At 32.7% G+C, this 18,057-nt stretch overlaps 1 protein-coding gene across 2 annotated transcripts in view; it reads left to right on the top strand.

The window, feature by feature from the left end:
• The window catches only part of KLHL1 (kelch like family member 1), a 351,208-nt gene that overhangs the window by 150,193 nt on the left and 182,958 nt on the right, over window positions 1–18,057 (top strand). For both annotated transcript variants that reach the window (XM_058547700.1, XM_058547699.1), the window contains one exon: window positions 9,750–9,946. In XM_058547700.1, coding sequence (XP_058403683.1) covers window positions 9,750–9,946 — 197 coding nt within the window. The remainder of the gene's footprint in view (window positions 1–9,749; window positions 9,947–18,057) is intronic.

Below are 18,057 nucleotides of genomic sequence, written 5' to 3'. Positions count from 1 at the left end.
TTTTACTGAGCAAACAGTCTTCTTTCCAAATGATGGATATGTAAGGATAGTAGATTTTTAAAAATTTGAGTAAATGAGAACTACGGACATTTTTGGTTCTGACCTGACACCCATGGACTTTTCTGAAAGAAGAGGTGGGCAGGTAGGAATGGAAAAAATGATGGCCTCTTTTGTTGCAACTACTTTTCTACTGGTCCTTGCGTAGATATTTCCTTGACTTTTCTAACAGTGAGCTCTTGAACTCTGAGACATATTTAGTACTCAAAAAACATAAACTTCACTTTTCTTGTGTCTGGAAAGCATGTAAGACATTGTGTAATGCTTAATAAACTCTAAGCTTATAGAATTTCCCAGGTATAGCTTGTCATTCTATTTTCTAAAACTGGTTTGCTATAATTTTTTCCACATGAGAAGGAGAGAGAGAGAGGAGACCAGGGTGCCAGTAATGTGTCACGTGTTAGAATAAGGAACAATTTGATGGAAGCAAAGTCTAAATTGCAGTAAAAATAAATTTCTTATGGTAACTGTGAAAAAGACATGTAAGCCTACTGAAAATAATAAAATAATGTAAACCAAAATTCCCTTAACTCTCTTGCCTTTTTTGAAACACTCAAAAAATTCTATAAATTTATTGATATAAGTAAATAAAGAAAGGACAGAAAATATACAAATCTCCCATGTAGAATTCCAAATCATTTATGTAATTAATTTGTCCTCAAGGAGATAGAGCGTAACTCTCCTCTCCTTAAATGTGGCTGTGTGTAGGGATCTTCTTCCAAAGAACACAGTATGGAAAGGAGGGTAAAAGAGTAATTTTACAATGGAGAAACCTGACAAACACTACCTCTACCAAGTGATCAAAATTAATATCTACAATGATAAGTCATGTTGATAGTAAGTACCCTTGATATGATGTGAGACCTAAAGCCCATAATCCCAGTGTAATAAAAATTAGACAAATCCTAATTAAAGGACATTCCACAAAATACTTAAGCACTACCCTTCAAAACTGTCAAAGTCATCAAAAGCAAGGAAAGTTTGAGATACTGTCACAGCCGAGAGGAGCCTAAGGAGACATAGTTACTGGATGAAATGTGGTATCCTGTGCTGGATCATGGTCAGAAAAATGGCAATAGGTAAAAAAAAAAGTCTAAGGAAATGTGAGTAAAGTATGGACTTTAATAATAATATAACAATATTGATTCATCAATTTAACATAGGTATTATACTAATGTAAAATGTTAATAACTAGGGAAAACAGGTGTGTGTTACATGAGAAATCTCTGTCCTACCTTTACAAGTTTTCTGTAAATCTAAAAGTATTCTAAGAAAAAGGTTAAGTTTTCAACCCTTGTGAATTACTAAGATATAAATTTTTATTTTGTTTTAATTTCTTGTGTGGCAATGGTAATATTTCTCTTTATTTCTATTAAAGATAGATAAATACATAGATACACAGATACATAGAAAATAGATAGATAGATAGATAGATAGATAGATAGATAGATAGATAGATAGATAGATAGATATAGTATTTAATTTATTTTATGGATTTTATAGGCAATATTGGCACCTATCTGGTAAAGTGCATTCTTTTCTCAATGTAACTGATTTTATAGATGAAATATGGTTATACAGCACAGCTGTTAATAGGATATTCTTTGTCTATTAAAAAGCTGAACAGCATAGATTTATATTCTTCTATAATCTTCAATTTTTCTTCTTCATTCTATTTTACATATTTTCATTCCAATACAGTGTAAATGTAACTATATTCTCTTATAGAAAATCAGAGTTTGTCTTAAACACGTATTTGGAACACTCAATAAATTGAGCATTTACTTACTGTGAGACTGTAGATAAATGTAGCACACATTGGAGGTACTCTATCGGAAAGTTATTCCCTTCTTATTCCTCCAGTTCAGTGAGGGGAGGGTGAGTCTAATTATCTAATTTTAATTTGTATAGGGTCAAAATCAATCCTTCGGGTTTTACGCCATTTCTAATTATTGAGTTAGGCTTGGTGATGTGATACAATTTTACTGAGGCAACATGGAGAAAAGACTTCTGGGGAGCTTTCAGTAAAGATTTCCTCACAGATGCAAGAGAAATATACATGAAGGAATAGTTCCTCTTCTGATGAGTGTTTTCCTGTCTAAAACTCAAGCTTGAAACTATGGCAACCATGAGGGAAACAGCAAGTCACTTGAGAAGATGGCTGTTTCCTGATGATGTGTTGAGCCTTTCAATTAGTTCTGGAGACAACCTTCCTCTAGAATTTTCAAAAGAGATTATAAATATTTCCTTATTATTTGAGAAATTTTTCTCAGGGTTTTCTGTTACAATAGTCACAGGTTCCTCAGGTATCTAAAGTTTCATCTAGGTATCAGATATTTTTAAGCCAATTTTCTATGACACCTAAAGTAAAAACATGTAGATTTTTCCCTCTTAGTAAACTGAAAGCCATTTGCGATCATTATGCCTTGAAAGTTAACTTTGAATGAAAGCATGGATAATTTTTTTTCATTAACAGTATTCATGTATTTTTTTAGGTTCACTTTTAAGTCAAATATGTGACAGATTTTTGCCTTTTTACCATCTAAGTCTGTCAGAGAAATGGCCAGGTTACGGATATAAAGAAATATATCATGCAGAGGTAGCTCAATTTGTGTGCATTCAAGATCAACACTCGCTAATATTCCATTTGCGCCTTCTGGCTTTTACAAATGGATCCTTTCATTGGATATATTCCAAGTTGAAAAAAATAGAACATTTTTAGCTCTTTGAAACAAATAATGTTTATACGCTCCAAATTTATGTCAAAAGTTACAAATAAACAGTTTTTAAAAATTAGTCTACAGCAAACAACCTGTGAACATTCAAAAGTTTTCTCCTTTTTTTTTCACAGGAAAGAATGGAGGGATGCCCTACTAAAATTTTATCTAAATTATTATGAAGTACAGTGCTAGACCCAGTATTTGAATTTGGACTGAATAATTTTTTTTTTTACAAACAAATATCTTACAAACCCAAAGCTTATGACACTGGCATACTATCTCTGAATCACATTTCAAGAGTTGATTCGGGAAGGTAAAGATACAAGTGTGCACACACACACACATCATGTTATATGTTAGATTTACACTTATAAGATTATTTTTAACACTATGTCAGTCATGATAATGGCATATGTGAAGTTGCCATGACTATATGTTCTATTTATTGTAAACTTGAAGAAAAAAATTAACACATAATCCACAATGTCTCTAGATTATAATATCTTACTTTTGTGATTTTTTGAGTAAAGTTTGAATTAAAGCCCACAGACAATATTTACAGGTACTAGTCACTCAAAACATTTTTGATAATATTTTAATATTTTTTATAGCTTTATTGATGAATAATGGACATACAATACTATACATGTATAAGGTGTACAATTTGATGTTTTGACATATATATACACACATAAAACCATCACCACATTCAGGATAATGAATATATTCATTACCCCCAGATGTTTTTCATGCCCTTTTATGATCCATCTTGTTGCTTCTCCTCACCCCTACCCCATACTCAGGTACTGATGATCTGATTTCTGTCACAATAGATTAGTTTGGATGTTTAAGAATTTTAATTAAATTGGCTCATGGAGTTTATTTTTGTCTGATTTCTTTCACTCACCCTGCTTATTTTTCACTCAGCATAATTACCTATGATGATGCATACATCAATGGTTCTTTCCTTTTTATTACTGAGTAGTATTCCATTGGATAGATATTCTTCTATCAGTTTATCCATTCAGTTGATGAACTTTTGGGTTGTTTCCAGTGTTCGGCCATTATAAAATAAATCTGCTATAAACATTCATGTACAAGGCTTTATATCAATATATTCTTTCATTTTTCTTGGGTAAACTCAGGAGTGGAATGACTGAGTCATTTGAGAGGTGAAACTGTAAAACGATTTTCCAAAAAATTTGTAACATTTCATGTTCCCACCGGCAGGTCTAATGCATATGTAGTGGTAGCTCATTGTGCTTTTACCTTGCATTCTCCTAAACACTAATGATGTTGAGTATTTTCCATCCATATATCATCTTTTGTGGAATGTCTGTTTAAATCATTTGCCCATTTTTAATTTTTTTCTTATTATTGAGTTTGATAGTTCTTTATGTATTCTAAATACGAGCTCTTTATCAGATATATGATTTTGCAAACAGGTTTTCCCAATCTTTGGTTCATTTTTTTGTTCCTTTAGTATTGTCATTTGCAATGATTTTTATGAAGTCCAATTTAACAATTTTTTTCTTGTGAATTATGCTTTTGATGTTTTATCTAAGAAATCTTTAATTAACTTAAGGTCACAAAGATTTTCTCCTATGTTTTCTTATAAAAGATTTATAGCTTTAGGTTTTACATTTAGGACTCTGATCCATTTTGAGTAAATTTTATGTACAGTCATGATGCACTTAACAAAGGGGATACATTCTGAGAAATGTGTTGCTAGGTGATTTGGTCATTGTGTGAGCATCACAGAGTGTGGTTACACAAATCTAGATCATATAGTCTATTACACACCTAGGCTATATGGTACATGTGGTCTTTCGTTGGCCGAAATGTTGTTAAGCGGTACATGACTGTATTGTGTGAAGTATGGAGTAAAATACAAGTATTTGTAGATAGATATCTGACTGGGCCAGCTCCACTTGTTCAAAGACTACCCTTTCTCGTTAATTGCTTTTACAAAAAACTAGCTGTTTATGTAGGGATGGTTCTATTTCTGGACTCTATTCTTTTGCATTGATCTATTTGTTTATGTTTATACCTATACCAATCAGTTTGAGTTACTGTAGCTTTGTAATAAATCTTAAAATCTGCTAGTGTTATTACTCCCATTTTGTTCTTTTTCAAAATTGTTTTGGTTATTCTAGGCCATTACATTTACATATGACTTTTAGAATCAGTTTTGCAATTTCAATAAAAAGTATGCTGGGATTTTGAATACGATTGTAATAAATCTATAGATTAATTTGGGGTAAATCGAAACCTTAACCATACTGTATCTTCCAGCCCATGAGCATAGTATATCTCAAACTTCACCTACCATCCCAACTATTCTAAGTAGAATGCTGTGTTGGGACGTCCTCAAGACTATCCCCCCAGGTTCAATGACTCACTAGGCTGGCTCACAGGACTCAGCATATAGCCCTACCAATGGTTATGATTTTTTATGGCAAAAGGAGACAAAATACAATCAGGAAGGGGAATGGTGCATAGGGCAAAGTCTGGAGGAAACCAGGAGCAAACATCCAAGGGCCCATTCCAGTGGAGTCACACAGGGCACACTGAATTTCCTCTGCAATCTGTTGTGACAAGGTGTGTGAATTGTTGCCAACCAGGGAAATTCATTAGAAACTAAGTGCCTCGTTTTTTTATTGAAGGCTGATCGCTAGGCAGCCTTTGCTTAGCATATTCCAAAATTCCAGACTCCCAGAAGGAAAGCAGGTGTTCAGCATAAACCATATTGATTATACAAACAGTTTAGGCACAGTGAGCCGTTTGTATTACTTAATGGTGAGAACTCTCTTGAAATCTAAGTTCTCAGACACAAGACACGAGACAAGGGCAAATCTTGCAAGCAGGCCTTTTCAAGAATAGTTCAGGCCTGGTGTGTTAATTCTTCTCTGTACAAGTGCTATTGAAAACGATTAGTTAATTAAAACTAAAGAAAGTCACTCTCTCAATGTTCTGAAATCACAGTAGAATGGAATTTATAAAAGCTGTACCATCTGCATTTATGGTTTTTGTTTGATTGTCTCATGATCCATGCTAAGAAGCATGCAATCGTCTTCTTGATGACCTTACTGAAAAATTTTAGGCAAAATACCTCTGAAGGTCTTAAATCATGACAACATTTTAAAGAGATATATATTTAAAATTGTTATTATTAATTGTAAATAATGACAGATTTTAATGTATTCATGATATTTCCTCTATATTTTATACTTTTTATAAGTGTAGATACACATTGCAAAAATCATCTAAAATCTATATAAAAATAGCTTTCTGCGGTTTGTAGAATATTTTTTCTTGTGCTTACTATAATATTCCATAAACCTTAAAATACATATCAATAATTGTACTGATATAATTAGTCTTAAAATCATTTGACCTGGTGTGAATCCTTCAACGTCAGATGAAGATTTTGTTGGACATTATTACTGAACGATAACGTTATTGATAATGTGAAATATAAACTCCTCAAAGAATTTTATTGCTATTGGCAAATATCTCCTCTGCTGAATTGACCTATGATACTCAATTTTCTGCTAGCTGATAATATCTGAACAATAGGGTCCTTGTGACTTTATTAAAATCCTAGACATTTAAACAACTGTTTCTAACTTTTATTATTGATAGTCTTCCTCTTTTATATCAAAACTCAACTTTAGGTAGCTAATTTAATTGAAAATTAATATATAATAAAAAGTATTTTAATTTTGCTCTCATTTACTGTTCTTTTCAATTTATTGTTTCTACTTTACCTGCTTTTTTTTTTCCATCAAATCCCTTGCTACACTTGGAAGCACGTTTTAGATTCCTTTGCTGTCTTATTCTTTCAGTGAAATGCCCAAATAAAACATAATACTCTTTGTCTATTAAACATGTTAAGTTATGGGTGAAAAGGATTCGGCTAAATCTAATCATGGGGAAATAACATGACTAATCCAAATCCAGGCATTCTACAAAACAACCAGTCTGGACTCGTGACTAATATAAATGTCATGAATGACAAAATGACTGGAAACTGTTCTAGATTAAAGGAAACTAAATGGACATAACAAGTAAATGTAACGTGTGAACTTGATTAGATCCTGAGTTAAAAGATAAAATGTATAAAGCGTATTCGTTGGACATTTGGGGAAATTTGCATTGTAGCAAATGCTATTATTTCAATTTCATGAATGCGATAAATTATATTGCAGCTCTGTAGGAGAATGCTGTTGTTCTTAGAGATACGTGCTAAAGCATTTAGAGGTTAAAATATGATGGTTGAAAGCAACTGTCAAATAATTCAGCAACTATAGCATAAACACTATACACATATACAGGCAAATACGGCAAAATGTTAACACTTAATGAAGCTAGATAAAGGACAAATGGGTGTTTATTGTACTATTCTTGCAAATTACTGTAGATTAAAAAAAATTCCAGAATAAGAACTTTGGTTTGAAAAAAAGGTATTTCATTTATAAATCTCCCTTAATAAATATTCTTAAAAGATGAATTTTTGAAACTAGACAACTTCTCTGACATGTCTTAGAAATGTTCATGGTGAAAAAAGGAGAAATCTAAGAAAATATTATAGTAACATCATAGTTAGAAAATATATTACACTCAGCAAGAATATACTTTTAAATTTTAATTAGCTGACAGCACATTAGTAATGAAGGTAAATCAGAATTATTTTTTCCCCTATAGTCTTACCTTTGAGTTTCAAATTTAGTACAGCCTACCTTCCAATTTCACAAATGAATTAGACTATCCCTTTTATATAAGGACTAATCACTATCATTCAATATTAGAAGCTGCAATGTAAGTCTTACTGAGGCAAAAAGTAAAAGAAACATGTAAATAAAGCTAGCTTGGATAATTCAGACCTCAGTCAAATTTAGAAGACTCAGAAAAGTGAATAAAGCAATATTATTTTCTCAAAAAGTTACCTAAAATTCTCAAAATTTTCCTATTAAATTGAAACCATATATACTTGTTTTTAGTTAATTATAATTAAAACTAAATGTGGTAAAGTTATATACAGGCAGAACAGTAGAAATAAAATAAATCAGTAATCAAAGAAAAATGAAAACATTATCAAAACTCTTTCAGTCTTTGAGTAAAAATTGATGTTTTTGAATTAATTAAAAATTCTGTGAAATGAATAATTCTCACAGGTAGAACTTCTAAAATTAAAGGTTATTTAAATGTTTAATAAGTCAAGATTAATCAGTAGAATGATATACTAAAGAAGTAGCCTTGATTTTAAGGGTAGATACCAAAATATTATAAACTTTTTGGTACAAATAATTCTCACAGAGAGAACTTCTAGAAGTAAGAATAAACTAGTTATTAAAGTTTAAAATACCAGATTTAAACAAAACAGATATTCTGGAGAGAGAATTAGTAAATAGAAGATATAAAATAATTATAAATGTAGAGGAGAGAATAATATGATCTAATATCTAAGAGAAAATTGAGGAAGCAAAGGTAGGGAGGAAGAACCATTTCAATAAAAATTGGCAAAAATTTTCCAGAATTCGTGATGGGCTATATCTTCATATTCAGCAAGGCCAATAATTTCTAAACAAAATCAATAAAATAATTATACCCCTAAAAAACCCATGTCCATTATCATTACTCTATGTTGTTCATTAACAAGAACCAAAAAAAGTTGATTCTCTGAAATGATTAATCAGACAATCCACTGAAAATATTGGTTAATTTAACAAAATAAAAATAACAGAAGGCAAAAATAAACATATTTTATAAAAATTTTTACATAAGTACAGATACGGACTAATTAAAACTGTACGCTTTAAAATAGATTAGGCTGCAAGAATTAATAAAACTATATATGTACTTGAATACTTAGAGTTTATTATTTGAGTACTACTAGTTTAAATATTGAGTATTACTATTTGAAGCTAATAGTTCTGGGTGATGATTCAGGGACCCAGGCTCCTTCTTGTGTATCCTCCATCCACTAGTGTTTTATGTTATCTTGAATTAGCTGGTAGAGGAGAAATAGAGCATGAATGTAGCACACTCCTGTCATAAATGCCTTGGAGTGGTGGGAACACACATCCATCTGCTTCTAGTCCTTTGACATGTGTCACGACATTAACAGGTGGTCTGGCCCTGTGTTTAGGAAAAATGAGTAAAGATATTTCTAGTGAAGGGTAGCAGTCTGGGCCAGAAAAACTAAGATGGAATAAACCATTTCCGAGAATGTATGGCTTAGAAAAGCACACTCACACTGAGAGAAAATCTGAATGGGATTAAACCTACTAAAGATGCATTGAATTGCTAAATAAAATCTAACTGTGGACGGTTTCACAGATAAATTCTATAAACATTCCAGAAACAGCTCCATCCTTTAATAAATTATTCCAGTAGTTAGAAAAAAGAGGAAAGACTTAAAGAGCTCATTTTTTAAGGGTCAGATAACTGACCAAAAGGAAAGAAAAATTATAGAAAATTATAAACATGAGTACAATGAGTTAAATACAATATTAATCTACAACACATGTATATATAAATGTATGTAAATATATATACATATATTAATTATCCACACATAGGTATTTCATGTTCAGAGATGCATGCATATATTGTGAGAAACTTAGTGAATCTTTGCTCTCCTAAGTTTGTAGACATGTATTTTTCACCTTATTTCTCTTTTTTTCTCTTAATTCACAATCAAACGAACAACCATAATTTCTGCTGAAGTGGATACAGATGTTTTAGTTGAAACTGCATAGGTACTAGATAATTTTGAACATTACATGAAGTAAGAAATGCAAAGTGCTTAAAACCATCACTGGTCTTGAGTGAATTATATTTATCTTGATTATCAGTCTAGATTCAGATCATTTCTAGCAGATTGGCCTAATGTTTTGAGAATTACAATGGAACATATTATTTTATGTTCTAAACAGTGTTTCATAATTCTCTTCACTAAATGTTTAGGTTGCTTGGAATTGAAGGAAGACACCATTGAAAACCTCCTTGCTGCAGCGTGCCTTCTTCAGCTGCCTCAAGTAGTAGAAGTGTGCTGCCATTTCCTCATGAAACTTTTGCATCCATCTAACTGTTTAGGAATCCGAGCATTTGCAGATGCTCAAGGATGCATTGAGTTAATGAAGGTGGCCCATAGCTACACAATGGTAAGGAAATTTAGTATTTTAATAATAGAGACATAGCTGTATTATCAGAGGTTAAAATAATTACTGTCATTACAGTGAACAAGTTTTTTAAGTTTAAAATGTTTTGTATGCTTGGCATGTTTTTATTATTGGACACAATATACCTTATATTATTTTTAATCTCAAAGTAAAAAAGACATTACATAATGGACTTTATTATTGCTTTATGGATTATATACATTTTATAGGTAATATAGTTATAGATGACTATTTGGGATTTTTTAAAGTTTTTAAATGACTTTTTCTTAGTTGCTCCTGGCATATCTATCTTTTTACATCCATTTCCACAGCTTCTCCTTTTTTCTTTTTCTTTCTGGTAAAGAGCTAGCAGTCTGTGCCACAAAAACTATTTTTTTTCTAATTTTTCTTACAATTTGTCTACTATCGACTGCGTTGCACCAACCAAAATGTGTATGTTGTAGTCCTAAGCCCTCATGTGATGGTATTTGGATGGAGACTTTGGGAGGTAATTAGGTTTAGATGAGATCATGAAGGTAGGGCCCTTGTGATGGGATTAGTGCCCTTATAAGAAGGACACAAGAGAGTTTGCTTCCTCTCTTTCTCCACCATGTGAGGACACAGTGAGAAGGTGGCCATCTGCAAGCCAGGAGGAGAGTCCTCACCACGGAACCCACTCAACCTACACCTTGATCTTGGACTTCCCAGCCTCCAGAACTGTAAGAAATAAATTCCTGTTGTTTAAGCCACCCAGTGTATGGTATTATGTTATGGCAGCCCGAGCTGACTAATACACTTTTCATCACAGCATATTATATTTGGTATGACTTTGCCTGTATAATTTGTGGAGAAAAAAGATAGTTATAGTGTATATTGTAAACTATTTATTGGTATAGTGAATACTGGACTTCAGAACTCCTAGGAACTTCTATATAATGAGAAAATATTTAGATATCTAAACTAACTGATTTATTTTTTTGTAAATTTGTCTCATTGTACCATTTTCATAATGGGTTTAAACTGAGTGAATATTACTCAGTAAGTACTCCTAAAATAATTTAAGACTAGTTTATATTTTTCTCTTGGAATTTTTTCTATATAAATAAGTATGTATATGTGTATGTATTTTAACAGTTTTATAAAGACACTAAAAATCATTTGAATTGTACCCTTTAAATGTGTGAACTTCATCCTGTGGGGTTTTTTTTACATTACCTTTATTCTAGAATTGAATAACCAGTTACAACAGTTTCATACCCTAGAAATAATCATTCTAAAAGCACTTAATACAATGCCTGGCATGTTATAAGCCCTATATAAAATGCTAGTCATTTTTGTTATTGCTATTATTATTAACATTATTAATTTTTTTATTGTTATTATTGAAAAAAACAATTATAAAGTATATAACTTTCCCTTCCAACTCAGGGAAGAATTTGTATGAGATAAATCTCGTTAACTTGATAGTTGCTATTTATTAAAAAGCTCTTATTTTGAGATTTAGCACCTTGTCAAATCACTAATGACAGTCGGCCATTTAAAAGTCTTCTAATTGTTATTCTTAGACAGAATTTCAATATTATTTTAATTTTTTTCTTTAATCCTTTAAGCAGATTAGTAAATTAAATGAAAGTATAGGAATAAGAGTAAGGAGATACATGCTTTGTGATTCTATTGTCAAATTCTTCTTTCAAAATATTCTATGACAGGGCACAGTACTACTACTGAAATTACATGAACCATAGAAAATCAATGTAAACAAAGACTTCATCAACCAAAATATCAAAGTCCAACTGCAGTCATTTAATTATGCACATTTCATTACAATTAGGAGCTCCTGGCTTAGCTAAGCCAAAGAACAATATGCCTCCATATCCAGAGGGATAATGGTCCCTTCTGGTCTAGTTTGAAATTATTAATTTAGTAATAAAAATGTTTTTCTTGCAGCTGCTTGGACTGTTCTGCAATTTGTCACAAAATAGTAACAATATTCTTTTCTTTGGACATTTAAAATGTATACTCTATAGTAAAATATATTTATAACAGAAATAAAGAGTTTTAGCTAAGACACTCAACATTCTAAACAACCCTATAATAATTTACTTTTGAGACTATGAATAGATTATGTGCTGTGTCATGTCTATTGCAATTTACTGATTTCAAATTCTTTTGGAAACATGAAGCTCCAGTATTCTCCAGATGCTCATGGATTACTGTTTTAGGGAAGAAAATTTACTGACCAGTTGTCTTCCTAGATCACTATTTTCTCTCAGTTCTGACACTTTAAAATGAGTGTTTCGCGTCTGATATTATAATTTTTCACCACGTATTGCTTCTGATCCTTGTTTAATAAGGTATATGTCCTCATCTAATCTATTCAATCTGTGCTTTGAGAGAAAACCTACTGTATTATCACTTTTTTCCCTTAACTGCTTAAATAGCAAATTATCCCAGTTTTCCTACTACCTCTGGGACTGAATTAACTTCTTTATTGGCTCTAATTATTTGTTATTTGTTTATTTCATAAGTAATATTCATTTTTTGCTAATTTTCAATTTCCTTGCTAAAATTTTTTAGATATAAACTTGACTTTCAACATACAGATATTAACTTGCTGTCTATCTGCCTTTGCTGTTTATACGATTTGCTATCTTTCACTCATTTATTTGGCTTTGGCTATTAATTTTGTGTGGATGATTCCAAAGTCTATTCAGGGAAGATGACTCAGCTTGGCAGTGGTTCATGTACAAAATACTGGAAAATTTTGATCGCAAGCTCAATATTAGGCAAAAGTGAGACACTAATTCTAAAACATTAACTTAAACTTTGGCTGCATGAATATAGTCCTCCTGTACTCTATTAGTCAGAGTTCATTATGAGACCTGTACTTAATTCTGGACATCACATTTTAAAAACATCTGAGAGTGACAAACAGAAACAGATGAGAATAGCAAGAATAGGGAGTATTTTGTAATCACGTCATATGAAGAAAAGTTGAAAAAACTATGGAGTCCTATGGCTGAATGATATCAAGGCATGAAAACAACTGTCTTCATGTATTTTGTAATCTTCTGTTCAAATTAAATGTTGTATGAAAGAATAATCTGAGTTGATCTGCTTTGTGTGAAGAAGGATGGAAATTCCAGAGTCTACTTTAGTCTTCTGATCTTTCCTTGTCTGCTGGGTTGTCTATTTCTACTGATTATCACTGCCACTTTCCTCCAAGGTCATCTTTGCCTTCAAAGGAGATATCTGGAACTGCATTTCCCAGAAATCCTCTCTCCATATTGTTGTGGGTTTGCCACTAAGAGGCGTTTGCTTCTTTGCCAATAAGAGGCATTCATATGAGGTATGGAAGGTGGAAGAGGTGGAAGGTGCAACTCCACACGCAGTTCCAGGTAGATATGTGGACAAACAGAAAGTTGAAGTAACTTCTAAGTGTTCCCTTGAAAGTGATTTACTTCACTGCTGTAGACTGAGACAATTGATGGGAGGCTTCTGAAGGTTTCTGAAGAATATAGTGCCTTTGTCTAGAGTGCTTTTGAGAACAATTCACCTTGAACTGAAGGTTGAGATCATTAATAGAAAAAGTTCCCTGACCTTCAATTCCACAGCCCTTTCAATGGCTCTGTAGGCCTCCAATTCCCCACCCACAGTCTTTCTTACATAGAACACAGAGTGGCTTCTTTTCCTAATTCGATAATGTCTTCAATATATATTCCAAAATAGCAGGTTCGGCTCCATTTTTGATATACGCGGTCTTCCATGCCTAGCTTCTGAACCAGTAGCTGGGCATTTTCTCCTCAAAAATAAATGGAATTGATTTTACTCCTCCTAAATATGTACCATGAATTCCCTTCATTGTACTTTACTCATGATAGTTCTCTTGCCTGGAATCTCTGATATCTAACTCTAAATAACCCCTCAGTTTCCAGTTTAATTAAGTTCATCCAGGCCTAAGAAAAATTTTAAAACTTTTTATGGCATTCTCTCCCTCATTTGAAATCTTAGTATTCCTTTCCTTAGGGTTACGTGATGTCATCATAAACTTCCCTCAATTAATTAACTATTATGTCTTTGTGACTGGTCTTCACAATAATATTGCAAACTCCTTTATGACAGAACAAGTCTTGCCATTGAAATTTGTTTTGTCCTGACAAAGTATCTAGTATGTTGTAATATAGTAATTAATTCCCATAGTTTCCTTGGCTATTCTTTCAGCATTTGACACTCAGCACTTCTGAATTCAGTCATTCAACAAGACACATGGTTTCCCTCTAACTGTCTTTCCAATGGTATTTCCTCCCTTTATTTTCCCTGTTCACATAGTGCTAGCCACACCGACCTTACTCCTTTTTGACTGCACCAAGCATAACATTACCTGAGCACTTTTGTGCTTGTTCTTTCTTCCCTCTGCTGGAAACACTACTCTTCCAAATATTTATATCCTTTCTCCTCGGCCTCATTCAGATCTCTGTTCAAATGTCACTGCCAATCAGACCTGGTCTCTGAATAGTCTCTATAAAGTGGCATAGCCTTCAGAACTCTTTATTCCCTTACACTGCTTTATATCTTTTAGAGTATTTATTAGTTCCTGACTTTATATTATATATTTGATTTTGTTTCTGTTGTTGTCCACTCCACCATTAATGGTGGTAGCTCCTTGGTAGCATTTTTTCAAATTTCTGTAACTTAAATGCCTAGAAAAATGTCTGTACATAGCATTCATTGTTGAATGAATAAGTGAAAGAGTGAGTGACTATTGACTGCTATGTACCATGAGCTGTAGGAGGTGGCATACGATGGTGACCAAAATGAGCATACATTGACCATGGAGTCAAGGTGAATATGTTGAATGCAAATAAATTATCACTATAAATGACAATTATGTAGATTTATAAATGGTATAAAGAAAAATTATATGGTGCTATGGGAGAGTAAAACAAAAAAAGCCTTTTTAAATAAATGATGCTTATACTAAGTTATGAAAGATGAGGCAGAGTTAGTCCCGTGAAGAGCTGGCTAAAGAATGTTCATGACGGAGGGAAACAGATGTGCCAATAATCTGAGATGGGAAGGAACTTTGCTCTGTTTAAGGAAATTCAAGTGCAATGGGATGGTGTGGAAGGAGGGGAAGAGGAGTAGATGATGAGGCTGGAGATTTAGGCAGAGCTAAACTTTGCAGAGTTGTGGAGACTTTGTTAAAGATTGGGGTTTTTATATTGAGTATAATGATATATCGTTGGAAGGTTTTGAACAAGTAAGAGCCAAGATTTAGTTTTAAAACTAGTCACCAGATTGCCATGAGGAGAAGGCTAGAAGAGAGATTAAGAATAAAGGTTAGTACTTCATTAGAGGCCTATGTGTATATTCACACATACATATTGCGTGAGTAAGAAAGAAAAAGAGAAACTGAAGTAACTCTAGCTTCTCCCATTGTGCTGAATGGCAATGCTCACCACTACTGGTGTTGGTGGTACACAGGGTAAGTGTATAGTATGTATCAGGATTTATTCTAGGTGTTAAACATACTTATTAATTTAATTCTTTCAAAACTCTTGCAAGATATATGTTACATCCATCCTAAAAATGATAAAACTAAGGTTCTGGGATATTAAATAATTTACTCAGGGACCATAGATAGAACATGCTACATTGGGGATTTAAGCTAAGTACTATCTTACTACAAATTTCATGCTCTGTCTAACATGGTAATGAATATAGTGTGATTATGCTTTACCCATAATATCAAGTCAGATTTCTCATATCTAGAACACTTCAAAACATGGACTACTTCAGACAAATGGATAATATAAACTTAAAACATAGATGAAACCAAACAACTCTGTGAAGACTTTGTTCCTTAGTTTTTTCATTTCCCTGTTCACTTCACTCTCACTTTCTGCCCAGTGCTACCAGCATGGCTTGCAACATTTCACAATGTTTGTGCTGGTGGCAGAAGCAGTGGCAATAGGACTAATTAGAGACCACTATGTTCAGTCAGTAGTCTTGAAAGGTAGATGTCTCAGAACTGGAGCATAAAGCCTTCCAGACTCAGTGTAAGAGTAGCTGCCCTCTCAGAGTCCGGTACTCTAAAATATCCCAGACATCGTTCACTTGTCCTTCAGAGCCGTTAGAGCAAAGCCAGAGAAAAAGAACCAGCTTTATTTATGTGGTTTCTGTTCATGCTTTTAAAATTTCTGACATTTCTCATGGTTCCTAGCTAGCAGCATGCTTTTCTGTCTTTACCAATAACACTTCTAGTAAACCATAAATTGGAGTTTGCTTTGGGAGAATAAATGGAATTTAACTTTAAATTTATTTGCTTTTCTGAGTCATCAAAATAAAGTTCACTTCATCCATATTTTTCTCAGGACTATTATGTGATACATTAGTACCAAAATTTGTTTGGAATGTTGTCATTTTTTTTAATTCATTACTTTTGTTACTCCTTTTCAGCGTCTCATATACATACATGGTCTGAGTAATGAGTTTAAATTAAAATATAAACGTCAAGTTGAAAATTAGAAAAATTTGACTTTCAGAATTTCTTTGTAAATTGATAAGAAATGAAGGAGCCAGTGTGAATACAATGAGTGGTTTGGAGGACAGCTGCCATTGATGCTTAATGACCACATGTGGAAGGAAACATATGGAAGCCCAGCTAGAAAGGCCTTCCTCTTATTTCTGTTTTTGTTTTTCTTTACTTGCTCTGTTCCTAAATTCGACTGACAACTCTTTACAGGCAATTTTTATTTGTGTTCTAACTCACAGTCATCGGTAAATTTCTAGGCTCCCAGCTAAAACTGGAAGTTGATTTGAGTGGAGGAGTTTTTAAAAGTTGACTTTTAATTGTGTTTAGTGTCATGCAAAAACAGGATATTCAGATTACACTGGATAAATTGATAGAGATGTATAATAAATAGTAATATTATAACAAATAATTATTCACTCATGTAATTTCAGTTTGACTATATAGAACTTTGTAATTGCTTGAGTTCTACAAAATAACCAGGTGCATTCACGACAGTTTCAAAGACTGATAAAGCATAATCATAGAGTATCTACTAAAAATTATAAGCTTTTTAAGGGTCCATTTTAGACACAGTCAATTTCTCCTATTCAGATGCTCTTTGAACATATTTCCATTTTAGGCTTTCATATCCTAAGTGAAGAAGATTCTATTTTAAGAAATGCGTCCTTCTGCTTTGTTATTGTTGATGATGATGAAGAGATAATGATTTTCACCCACTTGAAAAGCATTCCATTTATTTTAAGAATTCTTTTACTTAGCTGTTTCTAAAACTCAAAGATACGGCACACAGCTGTATAGAATCACAGCACATACACACACGTGCAAAATCTATTGTTGAAAATTTATTAGGTTTTCTTCATTGCCTAGCAAATTAAATTTTTGTGGAGTTGCTGTATGTCATGAGTTGATGCTATAGCAAGAATAAAACTAACAAAGTTTCAAGAAGGAACACTAATGTTAAAAATATCCTATAAACATACATCTAAAAGATTTTTATAGTAACTTGTAAATAGTCCCTAAGTGTTTAATGATTTCAATCATTTAATCTATAGAATTCCCTTCTGTAATAAGTACTAGTCCCACATTATTAGAATAGTTCAAAAAGGGTTTCCTATGTAATGTCAGAAGAAAGAAAAGCCAGAAACTTTTTGGCTGCGATGCCCTTTGCAGTTTTCACAATATAGTTCTTCAACAAATGAAATTAATGATATGCTTTTGTTCAAATGAGAAAAACAATTCTGACTTTTTATGCATAGGAAAGTCTCATTTTAATATAATAATTTGCATATAATGAAATAACTGTGAAATATTTATATTTTCTGATGAGGTAATGAATCACATATTATGAAACTAATTTATTTTTATGCTTCCCTTTTAGATTTTTCTTTCAATGCCATTTCTCTGTTAAGGACTGTACTTGTGCTTAAAAGTCTAACAGTAATTTTTTAAAGAATAAAAGGTATGGCCGGCCCCATGGCTTAGCGGTTAAGTGCACGCGCTCCGCTACTGACAGCCCGGGTTCGGATCCCAGGCGCGCAACAACACATCGCTTTCCGGCCATGCTGAGGCCGTGACCCAT

This window comes from Diceros bicornis, chromosome 9 (assembly GCF_020826845.1).
Source record: "Diceros bicornis minor isolate mBicDic1 chromosome 9, mDicBic1.mat.cur, whole genome shotgun sequence".
NCBI lineage: Eukaryota > Metazoa > Chordata > Mammalia > Perissodactyla > Rhinocerotidae > Diceros > Diceros bicornis.
The sequence above is the reverse complement of the archived record's forward strand: the minus strand, read 5'-3'. Positions and strand labels throughout refer to the sequence as shown.